Raw genomic sequence first — 21,778 nt, 5'->3', positions numbered from 1 at the left:
TAAACCGAATCAATGTTATAATATTCATATTTTTAATATAATTTTATTTAACTACGATACAAATATGTTAAAATTATTTTAACTTTTATCTTTATGCATCAAACAAATTGTCATTTATAACCGTATAACACTTATAAGTATTTTTGTTATTTAAATAAAATAAAATTATATTAATAATTATTGAAGTGAGAATTTATTTAATGGCACACTTAATTATGAATTTTGTTCTTATTAATTATACCTCATTAATAAATTTATTCCTATTTATATCCTTCTCTTGGTTTCAATAGTCTTTGTACCCAGTCCATCAAAGATATTTTAAATTTCTAATTAAAGTTGGACAATTTTTTACTAATAAATGTGCGTTCAATGCACATAATCGTTATCCTTGTAGTCACACTTTATGAGATAATTATTCATCATTATTATCGACACACTCAATCACAACATATTATATTTTACTCAGTGAATCATTTTTCATACTTTCAATTATACATTAAGCAGATTTAAGAAGTTTTTACTCAAAAATTTTTTGTAGGTGGATCTTTCCTCATCTCAACTAAACAATTTGAAAAAAGATCTTCAAAATCCTCCTATATGTCTTGTCAGATCCAAAATCTAAACTTGGTATTAAAAATATTTATTTAATATTATTTGTAATTTTTATTCTCAATTAAATCTTTATTTTATTTAAATAAAATGAATACTGAATTAAGAAAAAGAAATTAAAAAAATTTTGTTAAATCAACCATGGGACCAGAATCTAATTAAACTAGAAATACATATTTAAAAAAAAAAAAAAACTGTGTCAAGTGCAAATGCACATTTCTTTCTCCTAAGTCAAAATTGCATGTATGTAATGAGCTTAAGTGAAAGATGATTCACACACGCACCACTTCCCAAAGTCTGATTCTGTGGACTAGTGTTAGAGATCCAAACCCACCCACACCGTAAAGGTTACTTACTTCAGAGTTCTCACCCACCCCATTACAATAATTCTATAAATAACTACCACAACATTCACTATGCAAGTAAAAAATATTTTTATAATCCACAATATATTTGTCCAAAATCAAAGTTAAATTAATTAACTTTTTTTTTAGATTCTTTGTTAGGACTAGTCAACCTCAAATAAAAAATCAAAAACCCTAACACAATGTGCATGATGATTACTAATATTAGTTAATTGGCATGGTACAACACATTCTTTATGGATGGATGGGTGCCATCCCAACTGCTATTTGGTGTAGATAACAACCCTTGGTCTCACACTATCTCTTTTTATGCTTTTTTTTTTATTATATTACTTTTACTTCAAGGGACAACCAAGTGAACCCACCCTCCTATGAAATGCCTCCAAACCAAAAACCTAACCATTCAGTTTGGCAGTACCAATCATAAGAACCTCAATAGTTTCAACATTTTGCTTAACAACAAAAAAATGTGCTACCCTTAAAGCTCTCAACTTTATATCACATTAATTCCACTACCCTTCTCTTCATTCTGTGCCCCCCCATCTGGTAATTCAATTCCACCCTGAAGATTCTGCTTCAGGTGGTCAATTACATAGGGTTTAATCAACATGGGTTCACTAGAAAGATCAAAGAAGAAGGTTCTTCTATGGAAGAAGGCCATGCTCCATTTTTCCCTGTGTTTTGTGATGGGTTTTTTCACTGGTTTAGCTCCAACAGGTAAATCTTCTATCTTTTCCACCAAAGTTGCTGTTTCAAACATCACACAGTTTGCTCCACAACCTAGTCAAATGTCACAACTCACAACAAGTGTCAATAGAACTTGGATAGCTCCATCTCCAATCACCATGCACATGGTGGAGCCTGCAATCCCTGAAACTGAAAAGAAAAAAACACCACCAAAGTTGAAGCCCAGAAGACTCATCATCATTGTGACTCCAACAAGCACAAAACTTCCCCACCAAGCTGTGTTCTTGAGAAGGTTGGCAAATACCATAAAGCTTGTTCCTCAACCATTGCTGTGGATTGTTGTGGAAGCAAAAACAAATTCCACAGAGCTTCCTGAGATTCTCAGAAAAACTGGCATCATGTATAGGCATGTGGTTTTCAAGGAAAACTTCACTGAATTAGAAGCTGAACTGAATCACCAGAGAAATCTTGCACTCAAGCACATTGAGCACCACAGACTCAACGGCATTGTGCACTTTGCTGGCCTTTCTAATGTCTATGATCTCCAATTCTTCCATCAGCTTAGAGATATCGAGTATGATTCATTTCTCCCCTTTTGTTTCGCATCCCAAGTTTAGTAAATTATAATTTACATTCTATATCTGAACCAATCTTTAGGAAATGTGTCTCAATTTGGATTCTCGACTAAATTTTTCTGTGTTTTTAGTCTGTTATGTCTTCAACGATGGTCACCGATTTTTAAAATATCAACTTAATATATTTTTAATGTTTAGCAGGAGATATCATTCAAAAAAAATCGGAAAGAAATTTTGGCCTTGAAATATGCTGGTATCTACTGCCTATATTAGTAGTGATGGTTGTTTTAAATTTTATAGAGACAATGTTGAAGGCAAGTGGAAAATCTTAGGGTGATAAGATCAATTTAACAATCATGCATGCATGCATTATATGTTGGTCCTCCATGGTGATTTTTCTGACAAACATTGATTTGGGTACTTAGGTTGTTTGGAACATGGCCAACTGCATTGTTAGCTGCACATAGGAAGAAAGTGAAAATCGAAGGACCTGTTTGCGATTCATCACAAGTGATTGGTTGGCATCTAAGGAACATGAACAATGAAACTGACACAATCACTCCCCCAATTCATATTTCAAGTTTTGCATTTAACAGTTCCATTCTTTGGGACCCTGAGCGCTGGGGTCGCACTTCCTCTGTTCAAGACACTTCTCAGGTAAAAACATTCTAATTTATAGGTTATCATGACCAGTGTCCAGTACTCTTTCAAAAATATTGTTTAGATTATTTTTACTTATCTAACGAAAAATGTTAGTTGTCAGTAACGTAATATTTTTCAGTCTTCCTTTCAAATTTTATCACTAAGTTAACCTTGTAGCTCCGGATTATTTCTATTTGTTCCAAAATTGAAAATTCTTTTGAACAAAGAGCACGTAATATTTTGTTCATAGTACATGAAGATTTGTTGCGGATGGTCCTCATTTTGACAGAATGTTTTAAATGGTCCTCATTTTTAACGAATGTTTAAAATGGTCCTCATTCTTGCAATTCGTATTTTATTTTGTCTTTTTATGTGATGTCGTTTAAATCAGTAACGGAACCAATGTACAATACACGTAACACATCCCAATGCAACGTAATACAAACAGTATCACCTATACAGTGTTCCATTATTGACCAAATAAAATACGAATTGCGAAAATGAGGATCATTTTAAACATTCGATAAAAATGAGAACCATTTTAAACATTTTGTCAAAATGAGGATCATCCACGACAAACACTACGAAAACGAGGACAAAAAGATATTTAAGCCAAAAATTTATTTTGGATGCTAATAATGTGTTAACATTCTCATAAATTATTTTCACCCATAAAAAGCAAGCTCCTAGTAGCATCCTTACCCTAATGCGTTGTCTACATGAAATTGGATTGGGTGACTTGATATACAAACTTTGTTTATGTTACTTTAACGTTTGACCAACCTCCAACTACTCAGAGAAAAAACCTTGAGAAAAAAAAGAGTAAGATATTAGGTAATATAATGACACCATGATTGATTAGTTGAACTAATCAGAATACTATGTATGTAGTGTTTTCTACTCTGCCTTAATGCATGATGCTTCCTTATACTCAAAGATAGATTCCACTTCAAGTTTCAAAGTTATCTTCAATTAGAAAACCAAGTACAAGATTATGCATCATTATCACCTACAAATAATCTCTACCAAGAGTTTTCTTGCTTTTTATTTTTGTCCTTATTAATTATTATTATTATTATTATTGTGATTTTTTTTTTTAGAATTCGATCAAGTTCGTGAAGCAAGTAGTTCTAGAGGATGAGGCTAAGTTAAAGGGAATTCCACCAGAAGACTGCTCCAAAATCTTGCTATGGCGTTTCAATTTTCGAGCCCAAACCACCTCAATTCACTAATTTCTATAGTTTAGCCAAGCCAATGGAGAAGAAAGACATAAAATAACGAGTGTTGAAGCAAATATAGAATTTATTCATTTTTTTTTCTCTCTCGTGGAAAGTTATCCTATGTTTAATTGTTTATAGTTTTTTTTTTATTCTTCCTGTTTTCGATTTTTTGCTAGCTTATGTAAGTGAGAAAAAAGTTAAAGCATATGTGATATTTTTTAAGAAAGAAAAAAACAAATCCTGAGTTTATAGCCCATTTAAAAGAACTGGACGATCAAATTATTGTATTTATGTCATTTGATTTCAGAATATATTCTCAAAATTTTAATTTGGGGTCCATTGGAGGTATTCAAGAAATTGTGGGGTGCAGAAAGATGGAACCTCAATTTGTTCATGAAACAACTAAGTCCAAGTTGGGTTTGGGCCTTCTCATTTCGACCCAAATAGAAGTACGAAAATATGATGAAACACACACGAGAAGGCGAAAACCTTTCCTTTAGTCATGGTTCAAATTATGTAAGAAAATTTATAAAAAATAAATAAATAATAGCTATTAAGTACTTTTTATTTTTGAAAATTTAATCCTTTTTTTTCTATCATTTACTTTTAATAGAAGAAAATTTATTCTCTGTTCTTTAATTTTATTTTTCTTTTAAACAAATATTGGGTAAAGTTGTCACGAGATATTTGTATCTTATCCTAATACTATGACAAAAATATTGTCACATGATTTTGGTTAAAGAATGTTATATTTTAAAAGGATTTCATCTTATTGAATATATTGTTGTGTATCCAAAAATATCACAATGGTAGTTGCTGTGGGGTATGATTTTTTTACCATCTAGCATCTTATTTTTAACTACCATACACATTATCATCTCATTATCAATGACTCTGAAAACTTTCTATTATAAAATAGTGTAATTGAAGCAATTATAAGATACATATAAAAAGTAATGTAAAAATAATGCATTGAAAAATAATTATAATATATATAGCTTATTTGTTGAAAAAAATATAAACATGGAAGAGTTAGAAGTTCATATTAGATATATGATTCGGAAAAAAACAATGATGAGTGAAGCTTCAAATTAGTAGAATATAGGTTTGATACCAATAAGGTAAATGTAGAATTTACTTGCAATTTGTTTGACTTTTTATTCATATTTATATATATATATATATATATATATATATATATATATATATATATATATATATATATTATTGGTGACAAATAATTTCTCCTTGTCTTTTATTATTTATAACAAATTTATAATTTGTAAACTACCTTTATTTAGTGCATGTCATTCTCAATATCATTTCTATTGTTTGTTGTCCAAATCTGGTTTGGTTATGATTGATTTATATTTCCATGAAAAATCTGAACTTTAAAATACACTTGAAGTTTATCAGTTTAGTTTTCAAATTGTAATGGTAGAGTTATTTTATAAACATTAATTTATTTCCATTCTATGTAAAAATTCAGGAGTGAAATTCATATCTTAAAAATCCAATACTTACTTTGATAAAATGTAAAAGTTATTTTGAAAGATTCAATTTGCATCATCAATTTTATATATTTTAACATTGTATTTAAATTAGAGAATAACGTACATGATTATTAGCTCAGGTTATAAAACAAATTACAATTAAAAATGGTGTGAAAGAATATGTTTAATTAGTTGGATGGTTACATATTTTATTCGGATGTGTCAGTTTGGTATCTGCTTTTAAAAATGTATCAATTGTGTTTCAACTTTTGAAAAATTATCTCAATTAGGTTCCAATTAAAAAATGAGTATTATTGAAAATGTTATACTCATACTTTTTATTGAAAATGACATTATAACATATTATATTTTTGTAATTGTTAACCATGTTTTGTTATTCACGACTTTTACCATTAAATTTTATTCCGAAAAAGATCTAATTGAAATATTTTTTTAAAAGTTATGATACAATTAACATTTTTTTAAAAGTGAGTATTAAATTAATACATCTAAATAAAAATGGGTACCATTCAACTAATTAAACCTAAAGAATATTATATATCCTTTCAACAACATGTAAAAACGTTAACACAAAAAAGTACCAAGTTGGTGAATGATTAATGAATGATCTAACTTTTAGATACGAGGGATTTGAATTAATGCTGCACTGCATAGTATGATATCACATAAATTCAAGTAAATAAATAAATAAAAAATGAAAGAGAATTGAAATATGAATTTAGCTTTCTAATGCTTGTTCACGTGACTACACATCCACCTTTAATGCGTTTCACGTGTTTCATTATTTATATACCCAAATAAAATAGTGCTAATACTAATAATAATAATAGTAGGAGTATATTATTATTATTAAACTAACGATGGATTATTTTTTAAAATATCTGATTTTATATTCGTGTTTGACTAGTTTAAATACAATTGAAAGTATAAAAGTATAAATTATTGTACTGAATATAAGTTACCATCTGACATTTCACAACAACTCTTTAATTAAATGAAGACAATATTATGCCTAAAACATTTACCTATAAAATTAATGCATAAATAGGAGATGCCTATTCAATTAACAAGAAAAAAATCTTTTACCAATAAAAGATGATAGTAATAAATATTTTGAAATGGTGACGAACCCTATCACTCTCCCACTACCATAATTTCATGCCCTGATTTATTAAGTTGTCACATTTTCGTAAGCATTTATGTTCAAAACGTTCTTCCTACCACCATGTTAAAACGAAGTTGACTTGGCCAACTTCATTTAATCTAATACTTCTTTAATCAAATAAAGCTCATTTTTTGCATTAATATATTCGCAATTGATAAAATTCAAGAACTATGAAAAAAGGATCTGACTTAGTCATTTTTGGTACACAATTTATGGAATTGTTTAGACATGTAGTTAGATATAGGAGTTTTTTCTCAAGAAGCTATACCATTACCGATCAAACTACTCATACTAAAAAAAGTATAAACTCTTCCATTATAATGCAAGGAAAGTGAGGAGAACGTGAAAATATAATAAAATCCTATAATGAAACAATAATTATTTATTTTTACTTTAAAAAATACAAAGAAAAGATAAAAAATAAATAAATCATATGTGAGAAATCTTTTTGAGAATAGATTTATCGGAAATAAATGTTTTGATAAAGGATGCAAGCGTTAGATAAAAAATTTGAGTGTAAAACATATATGTAAGTAACTTTTTTACTTTTTTGTCAAATTTTAGGACTTAACCTTATAGTGGAAACTATCAAGCTGATGTTCAATGGGGGCAAAGAAAATTTTAGGTAGAGTGATGAAATGCATAGATCGAAAATAACACCGATAATTAAAATATTTAGTTAGGTATAGACTAATATCGAGAAATTGTAAATAATGGATATTAGGCATTGTGTGCATCGACTCGTATAATGTTATAGTTAACATATTAAGTATTCTGTTTGGAGTGTACGTTTTCAATTAAGGATGACAAAAATACTTGTGTACATGGATATCCATGGATAAATCTGCGACTAATAGTTAATATCCGTAGATATTTATTATTTGTGGATAACAAGTATTTTAATACTTGTTTATAAACAGATTGAGTGCGGATATCATACTATCGATATCCGTAGGTATCAGTTAGCACCAAAATATTAAAATTAATTAATTTAATTTAATTTATATTTTATTTAGTTCATTTAATTAAAATTTAATTTATATTTTATTAGATTAAACTTAATTACAATTAAAATTTAAGTTATATTTAATTTCATTTTTTTTTGTAATTTTAATTAAATTATTTTAAAAATTTATAAAATATATTTTTTAAAAATATTAGCATGTAACAATGGGTATATGCAAGTTCTAAAAATTTCGCAGGTATTTTTTTATACAAATACCTATGCAGATAACGAACAAGTAACAAGTGAATTCTTTTGTTGCGAATCGAGTTCCAAATAGACATTATCTACACCGGTCCAACATGTTGTCATCTTTATTTCTAATAATAAAACTCAAAAGAAAATACATTAACACTGATAATTTTTTTCAATATTTACTAAAAATATATAACATCAATTAGACAAAGCTCACTTATAAAAATATTAACACTATTTTAATACACTTTGAGATAATAATTTTGTTAGTTTTATATATAGTAAGTTACTCAATTTTTTTTTTTATTTCTAATCATTATTAAACTTACCCATTTTCACTTTTTTTTATAATATCTTATTAATTTAATCTCTATAAAAACGTAAAGAAATATATTACAGGATTAGATGAATACATTATTTTTAACAGTAGTTTAAACATTGTACGGGTGAAACTTTGAATTTGAGCCTGGTACTATTTGCACCTACAACCTCTGCTTTTGGGTACAATGGAGTGGTTACATTACTTAATTAGGTTCATACATTCATAGCACCTATTCTTCTCTATTGGCATATACACGAGTAATCAACAATTAGGTAGACACATTATTTATTTTTTTATTAGTTATAATTTATCAAAACAATAAAATCAAAAGAAATAATTTATTAAAAAGTGCCCATCTACTATTTTTATGCATGACATTTGAGTTCCATATTCATTTATTGGTTTGCTACAGTCATAACAACAAGAGAAAAAACACAATTTTGTCTAAAGAAAAGCCTTTAGAAAGGTTAAATATATTACAAACTTTCAACAAGATAATGTTCAATGTTGTTGCAGATCGTGTTCTAAGTTTCATGTTAGTGCAATATAATATAAAGTTCAAACCTCTTATGCACAATAGATCACACTCTAATTACGTTTTATAATTTCAAACTCAATTTAATATTTGTATTTATTTGATATATGCAATCCACTAAAACCAAAAACACTTTCAAAAAGTAAAGCTTGTTAAATCAGGACAAGAAATGTTAATAAATTAAAACCATGTTTCTTATTCTATTTTGGAATAAAATTTATTTATCTCTTTAATAAGTTGTATATATTGGAAGAACATAAATTAGATTATATTATGTTCCAATCTGTTCAATTGTTCCATGAAAATAAGTTTCACAACAATTATAGTTTTAATATCCATTTTCATGTTAGTGTGGGACACAAGATCAGATATATCTATTACGATTATTTAAATAATTTACTAACTAATTTAATCAATAACATCTTTTCTTAAAGGAACTTTACTTTTAAAAACTAAACAAACATATACAACTTTTAAAACTAAATAGAGATATCATTCTTACCCAGAAGAATATTAAGAATGAGGAGTTATTGTTTTGAAAATTTGTCACTGGATTTAAACAGTTTATCAATTCTCCAAAACACAAGTTCATTTTCAAAAATATTAATTATTTCCTCATTAGTAACAGTGACCAACATTAATTATCTAGTTACAAAATAAATGAACCAATAAAGACTAGAAAGAAACCGAAGAAAGAACATATCAGAGGATATATTTGTAGTTATACTTAATGCTAACAGATAAATATATTATATAAAAAAGATTGGAAAATTCAAAAAATTTAAAAAATAGAAGACATGAATGCGAGATGTGAGCACCACATTGGTCATCATCACCAACATGATTCACTCGTGAGTGATGACATAGATATCATAATTTTTTATACTACATTTTTCAACAATATTTATTTTATTCATTGCCATTTTTCAATATTATGAAATTGATTTAGGGCAGCATTATCCTTGATTAGGTTAATTTGATTTTGAATGTTTGAAGATGGTAAAACTTAGGAGGGCCCACTGTTACCAACCCAAGTGGCAAGGTCGCAATATTAGCAGAAACAGCAACTCCTGTAATTCAAACTATCCTGTAATAGCATTTGGCAAGATCTGATTTCCCTCTTCACAAGAAGAGAAAGAGAAAGAGAAAGAGAAAGAGGGTTTGTTGCTGCAAGCACTGTGAACTTAAAGTTCTAATCTTTTTTTTTTTTCTTCTGAGAGAGACAGGGTCAGAAGAAACAACATATTTGAGATCTGTTGTCACTTTGTTTCACTTCAGGTACATCTTCATTGGACCCTCCGAAATTTCAACTCCATCTCTGTTTTCTTATCCCATCTTATACTTTCCCACTTTCCATTTTCTCTGTAATCCCCTCTTATTCTGATATGTTCCCGCAATTTCTTTTCCTTTTGTGAGAACTCGTAGCTTAAACTTTCACCACAGGGATGTTCCTGCTAATTAAACAGCTTAAATCTGAATTCACCCGTCATTTTTGTGGGAAATGCAAGAGGGGAAATTGATTCAGCTGTCCTCTTTTTTGGTGAACGAGGTTTAGAAACGTCTTCGTTGGTTTTAAGTAACGGTTTTACGTGACTGTGATTGGATTTCATTTATGGGATACCCCAGATAGAACTAATGCAGAATTGAGTAGTATAATTAGGAAATTTGAATGGATTTGTACCATCAAGCTTGTTATTTTTTTTTTTCATTTCTTACCGCTAATTCCTTATTATTTTCATGGCAATTTTCTCTTGCAGAAGGTTTGTTCTTTTCGGTTTCCTAAAACAAAGAAAAGAATAATTATGCTGTGAAGGAGGCTTACGCAATTATTGAGACTCTTCCTTTTTTTAGTGTCAAATTTGCTATCTAATAAGGACATTTTATAATAACAGCAGATGTCATTGGTTAGAAAATAATTTTTTTCTGTTAGCGAGGTTTCAGATCTTTAAGTTTACTCTTTTTTTTTTTTTTTTTTAGTGTGAAGGATCAGATTGAGGAATGCCAAGAAAATGGGGAGGAAGGGAAATTGGTTTTCAAGCGTGAAGAAAGCTCTCAGCCCTGACTCAAAGGAGAAGAAAGATCAGGTTTGGATGAAAGTTAATTCAACATTTCTCAACTTTCTGGGATGTTTGTTACATTTGTATCACTTACTTTTGCAGAAATCAAGTAAATCTAAGAAGAAATGGTTTGGGAAGCAAAAATTACAGACTTCTGTCTCATACTCAGAAGCTGATAAGCTGCCACCAGCACCATCTGTTCCTCTGCCAGAAGAGATTAAAGTAACAGATATTGAAAATGAAATCAGTCATGATCATGATCATGTTGTTCAAGTTGTAACTGCCGTTGAAGCCGAGGTATCTGTTCCTCCTGTTCAGATAGAAACTGTTAGGGTTGAAGCTGCCCGAATTCCTCGTTTTGCTGGTAAACCAAATGATGAAGTGGCAGCAATCAAAATTCAAACAGCTTTTCGGGGATACTTGGTATGGGTTACAATTTTCGTTTAGCCAACTATAAATTTACTTCGTTAATTTCTCCCCTCTCACTCTTTTTGACAATTCATTTAACTATTTAATGAGAGTAAGTTTTTTTTTTTTTTTTCCATAAACGTCCTACATAAAACTCACTTGTATTTATTTTAGAGATGATACAATTCAACTAAGTTTACAATGCTATCAAATCTCAAGTAGAAAGGATTTATTGAAGTACAGTACTTTGGTGGTGTTCTTCAATCAAAATTGAAATCTTGTCTCGTAATCTATGTTGACCTTCAATGTAAGCCTTAATTATGTGATTTAGTGATATGAAACTCTTATGTTGATTAGAGTATAGCACTAAAAGCACCTAAGGAAATGCATTTTTAACTATTTTCTTCTTCTTTTCAAATCTGGGACATGAGCTCATTGCTTTGTAATAAAATGTCATTCATGTTCTTATTGAGCATTTTAAAGAACAGATCTGTTTAGTGCAAGTCCACCTTTAATTCATGTGGTTGAGAACCAATTGAAAACCTTTAACTCAACCATACTGAATGAATACGTTCCTCTCTCTCTCCTTTTTTTTTTTTTCTAAATTATTATTAGGCTCTACAAAGGGAGGGTTGACATTGGTCAAGAAAAGAATTCTAAAAAGTAACATTACATCGTTACTTAGCATTTTTTATACCAGTGGTATTGTTGTATTGTGTCAATTCAGTTCTAGTGATAAATGTGTTAAATCCAAGTTACACACAGCTATGAAGCTGACAGTGTCAATGAATTGTAGCCACACAAAGAAATTGTTATTTGAATTACTTTTCAAACTAGAATTTCTTTTGAAATCATTTAGGCAAGAAGGGCATTGCGGGCTTTAAGGGGACTGGTCAGGCTGAAATTATTGATGGAAGGGTCGGTTGTAAAACGCCAAGCCACAAGTACCCTCCGATCTATGCAGACATTGTCTCGCTTGCAGTCTCAGATTCGTTCCAGGAGGATCAGAATGCTGGAGGAGAATCAGGCTCTGCAGAGACAGCTCTTACAGAAGCATGCGAGAGAGCTTGAGAGTTTGCGGGTCTGGGTTTCATTTCCTAATTTATTTTGAAATGCTAATCATTTTTAAACATTTTTGTATGTTGTGTTTGGAATCTGTTCTTAACTTGCAACCAATTATCATAATAGATGGGAGAGGAATGGGATGACAGCCTACAATCAAAAGAACAAATCGAAGCCAAGTTACTAAGCAAGTATGAGGCTGCTATGAGGAGAGAAAGAGCATTGGCTTATGCATTCACTCATCAGGTTTTTCTATCTATCTCATCAATTTACACATGTGAGAAAATGGATGAAAAATTTAATATAAACTGATAGAACTTTAAAAAGTATCGCAAAATGTAAACACTAAAATGAGAAATCAAGCATCCTTATTGTACAATTGTTTCCTTATCTCTTGAAGCTGAAACTTAATCTTGTTGAGTGCATTAGTCTTGTCACCATCTTCAAAGCTATATCCTCCTCTTAAATCTCAGCACTATCCTCTCTGGCTGCCACATTTGCAATCCAACGATATGCTAATAATTTTTTAAGCTGCAGCAATAAGTTATTCTGGTATTCATTTGCTGAAATGAAGTGTCATGTTATGTTATGTGCTTGATATATTTTGATGGAAAGCATAGAGTGTTTAATATTCATTGATATATTTTGATGGAAAGCTTGGTATTCATTTACAATCATGAGGGCAAGTTTCTCAATTTTTCAAAAAAATTAAGTGTTTAATATTCTGCTTAAAACAAAATTTGGCAGCAAAACTGGAAGAACTCATCTAGATCTTTAAATCCTATGTTCATGGATCCAACAAATCCTGCCTGGGGTTGGAGCTGGTTGGAACGATGGATGGCAGCCCGGCCATTGGAGAAAGAGTTGAATGATCATGGATCAGTGAAAAGCTCAAGCCGCAGCATTACTGGTGGAGAAATCAGCAAGTCATTTGCTCGTTTCCAGCTCAATTCTGAAAAGCACTCTCCAACAGCCAGCCAAAATCCTGGCTCACCAAGCTTTCAGTCCACTCCTTCCAAGCGAGTTTCGGCATCTGCTAAGAAATCAAAGAAGGCAAGTCCAAGGGGCAGCTGGATTACAGACGAGGACTCTAAAAGCTTGGTGAGTGTCCAGTCAGATCGCTTCCGGAGGCACTCGATCGCAGGTTCATCGGTGAGAGACGACGAGAGCCTTGCTAGCTCTCCAGCCATTCCAAGCTACATGGTTCCAACTCAATCTGCAAAAGCCAAGTCCAGGACTCAAAGTCCATTAGCCCCAGAAAATGGAAAAACTGAGAAAGGATCCTTTGGCACTGCAAAGAAACGGCTATCTTTCCCAGCTTCACCTTCCAGGCCAAGGCGCCATTCAGGTCCACCAAAGGTAGAAATCAGCTTAAATTCCGAGTTATCTGTGGACAAGGTTGTGGACAGTTGATCATACAAGAAAAATGATGGAAACTATTGAATTGGAATTGAAACATACCACTGAAGGAATAGCACAAAAAAAGTTCATTTAAATTGAGTGTTCCATTTATTTATTTTCCCTATTTTTATGTGTATCCTAACGTTTCTTGGAGGATTTTGATTTGGGGTGATCATTGTTTTACTATATTTATCAATTTGTATCTTCATTCACTTTGCTCAATCTCTGCCCTGAGGGGAAGAAATGCGATTCAGGTCAAATGACAGAAGGACAAATGAACTACCCGAATCCTTTCTGTGCTTCCCCATCCAAGGACAAATCAAAGTTCCTCATTCTTGATTCTTAGTTGTGACATAAATGTAAATTCAATTTCATTGCCTAATTTCTTTGATGCAACAATGTTCTGCTTTGAAAATTGAAATCAATGAACCGATGAAATATAAAACAACCTTAAACGAATAATACACCTGTGAATGTAGTCAGCATCACTGAACAGTGCTGTTATAGCTTATTTTATTTATTGTCTTACCCATCTTATGCTGTGGAACAGAAAAGGTTGTACTAGCATGCACTTCTTTTTATTAATCTCTCATATTTTCTGCTCCCTCTTTTTTCTTTTCTTTTTTGGGGTGAGGATTGAGCATATGCATTTTTCATGAATCGGTGGTTGAAGTGGGGACTTCCAGCTCATTGAAGTACTATGATGGAAGATCCCAACTCATATTGGATAATGGCATTGTCTGTTTGTCAGATACAGGATTTCAACTTCAATTTATTATAATACAACAAAATGCTTCAGGGGATTATCAGTGACTTAGATTCAACATGCTGTTACACATATGAGTTAAGGGTTTTAAAAACCTTTTGTCTGAACCAAAAATGAAAATAAAATAGAAGTTTTCTCTTTGCAACTTTAACATCACAATGGTGAAATCTATAATAAGTTCCTAAACATTTTTTGTGTGAAATTCATGTTGTCATATCAGAATGAAGAACTATGCACCCTGAGGCATACACCGTAAGACACTACCTTGAGACAATATCTGTACATGTGTTGGAAGTTTCACATCGACTGAAGATAAGGTCAATTCACAATATATAAGTGGGGTGCAAACCTTACCTTATAAATTGATTCTGTGGGGTTGAGTTAGGCTTAAAATTTACTTCTAACATGGTATCAAAGTCAGGTTAGAGCCTATCCTAGCGAGTTTTTTTGAACATTCTGTTTCATTCGATATCGACTGCTATTTCTTAAATACAAATAAATTGTAGAATTTTTTTTTAACCATACACAATTGAGTATATCCTAAAAAGAAGTATTTTTTTTAATGCACTTGAAAAGTACTATGTGTTTATGTTTGAGAAGGAGTAAAAGTAGGAGTTTTTATTTGCAAGCAAAAATATTATACGGATATAAAGATATTTCTAAAAAGAGCATTCGTGTGAGAATATTTTTTAAACAGATGTGCATTAATTATCCCGCTTTTCAAATTAATTCAAACACCAAAGATACTCGTTAAGACAATATTTATTTCTCCTAATTTCACATAAAAAATTATTAATCATCTTCCATATTTGTGCTCTGAGCGGTAATTTTGAATAATAATCCAAAATCCAATTAAGATTGTCATGATTGATTTTGTTTTGGTAAGTGACTAAACATGTTTCTAAGAAACGATTTTCATTACAAAAAAACATTATAGTTTATTAATTATTTAATTTTAAAGACTCATAATAAATCCACAAAAAAAACTGTGTTTGAACTTCTGAGCATATGCACCTCTAGAATCTATGTTCAACTTGATAACAACACCTTATCTCTGGGAGGTTTTCAACTTATAAAGGATTCATATTTACACTTATTATTAGTGAACTCTTAACACTTTTTGAAACATCATAACTCTACTATCTGGAAAAGTATTTGTAAAATTGATTTTGAATTAAATTAATTTTATAAAATTGGATTCATTAAAAACCAAAGCATTTTACTTTCATGATTGCTGCCACTTCCTTCCCTTATTATTTGTTTCCCCCTCTTCTGCTCCTGCATCATTTACTGACGCGTCGTATATTTACCGATTTTATTTTTTAGTTTTATTTCTCTTTACTTTGCTTCTTTTTTAAAAGCTGAGATTGAGCTGAATAAAGAAAAAGTTCTTCCCCGTGACGTTGGTATTTTTATACGCGTAAGGAATACGCCACATCTCTTGTGTCTTCCCATGATTGAAAATTTTAAGAACCCTGAAGAATGCTCTTCCAGAACTCTTAGTTTGGCTTAACTCAAAGGACATATAACCCACACCTCCAAAAGGAAAAAATTCATAGGGTTAAAATGTCAACGAAATTCCTATATTATTTTTTAAAGTAAAAAAACTTAATTAAAAATAAAATAAAAAATATTAAAAAAAAACTTTAGAAACTTATAATTAGGTCATGCTAAGATGATTCGTGTTAAATCAAGTTGAGTTGAACCAATGATGATCAAGTTAGGTCCATCTAGGTTAGGTTGATTATGTTGTGTTTGGTTGCACGTCCTTTTGACGTATAATTGATTTATCAACATAAAATCTATATTCGATTAGTTTTAAAATCAATTTAAAACTAAAAGATTTACATCCACATAAAAGCAAATAATACTAGCTTTTGCGTCATGAAATCAATTCAATCAAAATCAATATTTTCAACACATGTCCAAACACATGCTATGACAAAGACCAAATTTGTCTGAGTCAATTCAAGCTCGATATGGACATGATTGGGTTGAACCCAAATCAAGTAGGTTAATTGATTTAGTTTGGGTTTGTTGGGATCTACATCAAGTCATGCTCAATAGGCCTTACATTGTGCGAAATTGAATTGAACTCACATCAAACCTAATCAAGTCTAGCTCACGTCAGGTCAAGTCTAATCTGATAGCCATAGGTTGAGCCAAGTCAAATAACCATTGTCGGAGTTTAATGGAGTGTATCTTAAGCCTAGTCGGATTAAGAGGAACTATAACCTAGTCAAGTAGGATTCACATTGGGCTAAGTAAAGTTGGCCCGTTTTAAGTTTATCCAATTTGATTTTACATCATGATGGGGGCGTGGTTCATGACCGTCTCAAATCTGAATACAAATGTGTCTCACAAGGGCTTATATACTATGGGCCAAAATACCAAAAAGCCCAACACAACTAAAGATCCGATAAAGCACAAACAAAAACATTACAAAAATTACAAAAAGAGTTCTTATTCCACTATCTGAAGCTAATTTGAGATCTCTTTGAAGATCTTGGACATGATTCCATCATTTGTTTTCTAATCCCTTTACGGTCCCGAACCACGCCTCCATCACATCGATTTTTGGTCAAGTTAGGTCAACTTGTCGAATTAGTCCATAGAGCCACATCAGGCCAACTCAAGTTGTGTCAACTCAAAATCGTCTTTGTGTCCACCTTAAGCTTAATTGAGTGGGGTCATCTTAAGCTAAATCAAAAGGAACCCTCCTAGGATTGAATAAAGTTAGACAAACTAAGAGTCAAGTAGAGTTGACCCAACCTAAGTCGAAGTTGAGTCAAGTCTATTTGAAGTCAAATTGAGTATAGTTGTGTCGATATTAAGTGCAATTCTGAAAAATATTTAATAGTTAGTTGAAGTCTTATTATATGTCAAACTCACTTTGGCGCTAACCTTAACTTGTTTTAAATGGAAGCTTTGGGAGTCAATACTTTTGAAACTCACTTATCTAATGAACCAATAAAATAATATTTATTTCACAAATGAGTTGAGATTGACCTATGAGTCAAACTGTAACCTCTATGATTCCTTCATGCATAGAATAGGAGCCTCATGCGTTAGAATCATATATATGTGAACATGTTTTCCTCCATTCGATTTTTCTTCATGTCGTTTAAATGAACCTTGTTAAGTTCAAGAAAGAGTGAAGAAATCTTCCTACGTCACTTGTTACATAAAAAGAAATACAAGAAGTGTTCTTAGAGAGCATCATTATATCATCACACTCTGAAGTTAAAATATACTTGTATCAGTTTAGTTTAGAAGATGATTTAAATTTGAATATGACCAACCAAACATAAATAATGTCATTGCACATCTTTAAATTTATTATTTGATGGTTAACAAAAGGCTTAATTACTATTTTGGTCCCCTAATTTGTTGATTTGATTCATTTTGGTTGCCTTGTTATTTTTTGGTTTAATTTGGTCATCTAATTCTTTAAAAATGTTCAATTTAGTCTCTGTCGTTAAGTTAATGTTAACACCATATATGTACATGCCACGTGTAATTTTGTGAAATTTTCAATTTTTTTATTTTTTTAAATTTCTTAAATTTAAAAAAATAAACCGTCACGTGTCACGTCATGGTTGTCTCATGTGTCAACTTGAGAATTATTTAAATTTTTATTTATTTTTTAATTAAAAAAGTGCCACGTGGTAGGTCAGGATTGTGCCGCATGTCAAGCTAACTTTGGTTGTTTTCAATTTAGTCCATCTATTTACAATTTTGATTCAATTTAATCTCCCAATTTTTTAAAATGATTTAATTTTATCCTTTTTGATTTGAGACCAAATTAGTAATTAAGCTTAATTACAATTTATATACACATGTTACAGTAATTTGTAATATATTTATAGATCAAATTACTCCACCTACCAATTCAATTTATTGTTTTTTTACATGTATACAAAATTTCAAGTGTAAAAAATTACAAGTTAAAAAAATGTAAGAAATAAAATAACATGAGTATTTAGAGAGTGATTTGATATATAAATGATAAAAAATTATTTTAACATGAATATATAAGTTGTAATTAAGCTTAATTATTAATTTGGTGTCAAATTGGAAAGGACAAAATTAAATCATTTTAAAAAATTAGGAGACTAAATTGAATCAAAATTTTAGAGAGAGACTAAATTGAAAACAACCAATGTTAGTTTGACACGTGACATAATTGTAACCTGTCACACGACAATAATTATTTTTAAATAAAAAATTCTCAAATTGACACATGTCATAACCATAAGTGACATGTGACAGTTTATTTTTTTTACAAAAGAAGTTAAAAAAATGAAAAAAATTAAAAAAAGTTAAAAATTTCAGAAAATGACACGTGACATGTACGAAGACGATGTTAACATCAATTCAACGAAAATCAAATTGAACTTTTTTAAATAATTAGAAGACTAAATTGAATCAAAAAATAATAAAAAGATCAAAATGAACCAAATAAAAAATTAGGGAACCAAAATAGATATTAAGATGGTAACAAAAATATGAAAATACGACATAAAAGACTAATTTTGTGTTAATGTTCCAAAATTTACAATAGAATTCTTTATCATGCCTCTTATTTAATACTCTCTCAATTGGTAAAAATGTTCAATGTCAAAACCTCATTTGTATGTCAGGTGGACAACTTCCTCCACAGATGGATAATTAATTGATAAATAAAAATTTTAAATTTAATAATCATTATTGATTGAATTAGACAAAATTTTGAAACGTTAATATTTATAATAATAATAATAATAATTATTATTATTATTATATTATATTTTTCCCAAGTTTTTCGAAGTATTAATTTATTCACGAACAAAAATTCATTGAAATCTAGTTATTATTCACATCTGGGTTTTCTGTTGCTGTATGATTTTTTTAGTTTTGAAAGTTTAATAATTTTAACATAGTTATTATTCATTTTATTTTACTTATTTTATTAGTCGTAACTTTTAAAATAAATTAATCATAAAATATAAAATTGAAAATCAATAAACTATTTCCAATAATGTATCGTACTCGTTCGCGCCCTAATTGAGATATAGATTGATATAAGATAAGACACTCACAAATATACTACAAATAACGTTTAAGAAATAATTGGATGGATCAAAATTTGATGCCACTGCGAAGTAAAATGGGCTTTAAAAACACCAGTCCAGAACCCTAATAAGCATGGGCCCAAAGTTATTGACATAAACCTAATTGTCCAGAAATATAGGCCCAACGGCGTTAAATCTTTATATAAACACGACCACACTACATTCTAGGATTAGGGTTTTGCACTGGGCGGCTGCTTCTACGGCTCCATCTTCTCCGAGTTCCTAAATCTCTACCTGCGCAGAACCAAACCGTCACCACCATGGGGTAATGCAACCTTTTTGTTTTCAACAACTATTATCATATATCATCTTTTTTCCTTGAACAAATTATTATCATTGCAATTTTCTCCTCTATTGCTACATGTGGTTTATAATTTTTATATTTGTGTTCTGTTTTGAATTTCTCACGGCCATTAATCATCTTGTATCTCAATTTTGATGGAAATAGGATAAGTTGCATTTTTATGAACCATTTTTTTTTCAATAAGGTGTTTGTATGATGCGGTATGTGGTTGAGTTCATAGATGTTTAGTTGGCTGTTTAGATATATGTACCATAAAAACTTCTTAGGGTTTCTCCCGCATGGAAACTATGTATTTTTTTAGTGTGGGTCATGTTTGGGTTTGTTATGTATGAGTTGGTTCATATATTAGCACTGTACATTCCAGTTGTGCTTGAATCTTTGAATCTATACTATTCAGTGGTTTATGTTCCGAAGGCATCTTTTGTGCTTTTGGTTCACCAGAGTACCATAATTTGACTATATCTGTTCATTGTATTAGGAACAATTGCATAGTGGAGTAGAGCTGTTATGGTGGTTTTAGTCTTTTAGGACTCATTGAATTCTTTTAATTTGTTTTCGTCAACAAATTTAATTATGTTACCTTTTAGAGATTTTTTTAATGGAAGTTTTCTCATTAATTAGATAGTGTTATAGGTTTTTATCTGTTCTTTTTTGAGATCAATGGTGTAGTAGGCAGAATCAATGCTGTTTATTTTGTTAACAATCTTGTCGGTTTATTCTGGGAGTCGATTCTTGTCGACGAGGGCTAACAATTTTTAAATTTTGGATGTATATAATAGTTAGAAAATTAAATCCTCTTCATTTCATTTATCAGGAAAACACGTGGAATGGGAGCGGCCCGCAAGCTCAAGTCTCACCGTAGGAGACAAAGGTGGGCTGACAAGTCATACAAAAAATCTCATCTTGGCAATGAATGGAAAAAGCCTTTCGCAGGTTCTTCCCATGCCAAGGGAATTGTTCTTGAAAAGATGTAAGATCTTTTTAACTGCTTCTATATATCAGTCAATACAGAACTTCTTTAATTATATCATCTAGTACTAACAAATCATTTTATGATATTCTATTTTCAGTGGTATTGAGGCCAAGCAGCCCAACTCTGCCATTCGTAAATGTGCCAGGGTTCAGCTCATCAAGAATGGGAAGAAGATCGCTGCCTTTGTGCCAAACGATGGTTGTTTAAATTACATCGAAGAAAATGTGAGTGATTAATTGATCATTTTATTTGTATAATTTTGCTCTTTGGTTTTGTTTTCTTTTTCTATCTTCATCATTCCAAGATCGTTCTAATATATGGGTTTCGCTGATGGTTATAGGATGAAGTTTTGATTGCTGGATTTGGACGAAAAGGTCACGCCGTGGGAGATATTCCTGGTGTCAGATTCAAGGTTGTAAAGGTTTCTGGGGTGTCTCTCCTGGCTCTCTTCAAGGAGAAGAAGGAGAAGCCAAGGTCATAAACCTGTGGATTGTGTCCTCTTTATATTAAGAAATTATGAATTTTGTTAAATTTAACTGATTGAGTTCTATGGACGGTTTTGTACCTCAAATACCAAATTTTCTCAATTTAAATTAGTTTATATTTACTTCTGTTCGAATTCCCTTGGATATATAATCATTATTAAGGTTCTTCTAATCTTCAAAATTTGGTAACTTGAATATATGAAATAATTTGATATATGATATAATTTTGTAAATACGGAGTATTGTTAAGTTTTATTAATCCAAGAAAGGATGTATCTAATTTTATTCTCTAGTTTTTTTAGGCTCTCATCTAGTTATTTTTTTTACGTTAACTAATTATATTTATTTTAGTTTTTGTAACAAAATTTCAATTATC

At 30.5% G+C, this 21,778-nt stretch overlaps 3 protein-coding genes across 5 annotated transcripts; all 3 read left to right on the top strand.

Annotated features, from left to right (window-relative positions):
• The first annotated feature begins 1,363 nt into the window (after positions 1-1,363).
• LOC114176212 (probable beta-1,4-xylosyltransferase IRX9) lies at positions 1,364-4,435 on the top strand. Its single transcript, XM_028061173.1, has 3 exons — positions 1,364-2,235; positions 2,662-2,893; positions 3,979-4,435. The coding sequence occupies exons 1-3, from the start codon at positions 1,583-1,585 to the stop codon at positions 4,108-4,110; spliced, it is 1,017 nt and encodes a 338-aa protein (XP_027916974.1). The 5' UTR covers positions 1,364-1,582; the 3' UTR covers positions 4,111-4,435.
• A 5,466-nt stretch (positions 4,436-9,901) lies between these two features.
• On the top strand, positions 9,902-14,142 carry LOC114192109 (protein IQ-DOMAIN 1). 3 transcript variants are annotated; one of them, XM_028081722.1, is made up of 7 exons: positions 9,903-10,110; positions 10,590-10,592; positions 10,810-10,916; positions 10,992-11,312; positions 12,157-12,378; positions 12,486-12,605; positions 13,107-14,142. In XM_028081722.1, the coding sequence occupies exons 3-7, from the start codon at positions 10,842-10,844 to the stop codon at positions 13,770-13,772; spliced, it is 1,404 nt and encodes a 467-aa protein (XP_027937523.1). In that variant the 5' UTR covers positions 9,903-10,110; positions 10,590-10,592; positions 10,810-10,841; the 3' UTR covers positions 13,773-14,142. The 3 variants fall into 3 exon arrangements, with proteins under 3 accessions (XP_027937503.1, XP_027937523.1, XP_027937513.1); XM_028081702.1 differs by lacking the exon at positions 10,590-10,592 and having other exon boundaries at positions 9,902-10,110; XM_028081712.1 differs by lacking the exons at positions 9,903-10,110; positions 10,590-10,592 and adding an exon at positions 10,117-10,381.
• A 5,636-nt stretch (positions 14,143-19,778) lies between these two features.
• Positions 19,779-21,536, top strand: LOC114175765 (40S ribosomal protein S23). Its single transcript, XM_028060562.1, has 4 exons — positions 19,779-19,905; positions 20,759-20,914; positions 21,015-21,141; positions 21,258-21,536. The coding sequence occupies exons 1-4, from the start codon at positions 19,901-19,903 to the stop codon at positions 21,396-21,398; spliced, it is 429 nt and encodes a 142-aa protein (XP_027916363.1). The 5' UTR covers positions 19,779-19,900; the 3' UTR covers positions 21,399-21,536.
• The last annotated feature ends 242 nt before the right edge of the window (positions 21,537-21,778 follow it).

This window comes from Vigna unguiculata, chromosome 1 (genome assembly GCF_004118075.2).
Source record: "Vigna unguiculata cultivar IT97K-499-35 chromosome 1, ASM411807v1, whole genome shotgun sequence".
Classification (NCBI taxonomy): domain Eukaryota; kingdom Viridiplantae; phylum Streptophyta; class Magnoliopsida; order Fabales; family Fabaceae; genus Vigna; species Vigna unguiculata.
Note: the sequence above shows the minus strand (reverse complement) of the source record. Positions and strands in the feature narration are given on the sequence as shown.

Excerpts from the sequence above, each read along its gene's own strand:
- LOC114176212 (XM_028061173.1), top strand. The coding sequence starts at position 1,583 with ATGGGTTCACTAGAAAGATCAAAGAAGAAGGTTCTTCTATGGAAGAAG. Across the intron at positions 2,236-2,661 it reads CATCAGCTTAGAGATATCGA|GTTGTTTGGAACATGGCCAA; the intron begins GTATGATTCATT and ends TTGGGTACTTAG. Across the intron at positions 2,894-3,978 it reads CTGTTCAAGACACTTCTCAG|AATTCGATCAAGTTCGTGAA; the intron begins GTAAAAACATTC and ends TTTTTTTTTTAG.
- LOC114192109 (XM_028081702.1), top strand. The coding sequence starts at position 10,842 with ATGGGGAGGAAGGGAAATTGGTTTTCAAGCGTGAAGAAAGCTCTCAGC. Across the intron at positions 11,313-12,156 it reads CAGCTTTTCGGGGATACTTG|GCAAGAAGGGCATTGCGGGC; the intron begins GTATGGGTTACA and ends GAAATCATTTAG. Across the intron at positions 12,606-13,106 it reads CTTATGCATTCACTCATCAG|CAAAACTGGAAGAACTCATC; the intron begins GTTTTTCTATCT and ends AAAATTTGGCAG.
- LOC114175765 (XM_028060562.1), top strand. Across the intron at positions 20,915-21,014 it reads GGAATTGTTCTTGAAAAGAT|TGGTATTGAGGCCAAGCAGC; the intron begins GTAAGATCTTTT and ends TTCTATTTTCAG. Across the intron at positions 21,142-21,257 it reads TAAATTACATCGAAGAAAAT|GATGAAGTTTTGATTGCTGG; the intron begins GTGAGTGATTAA and ends TGATGGTTATAG.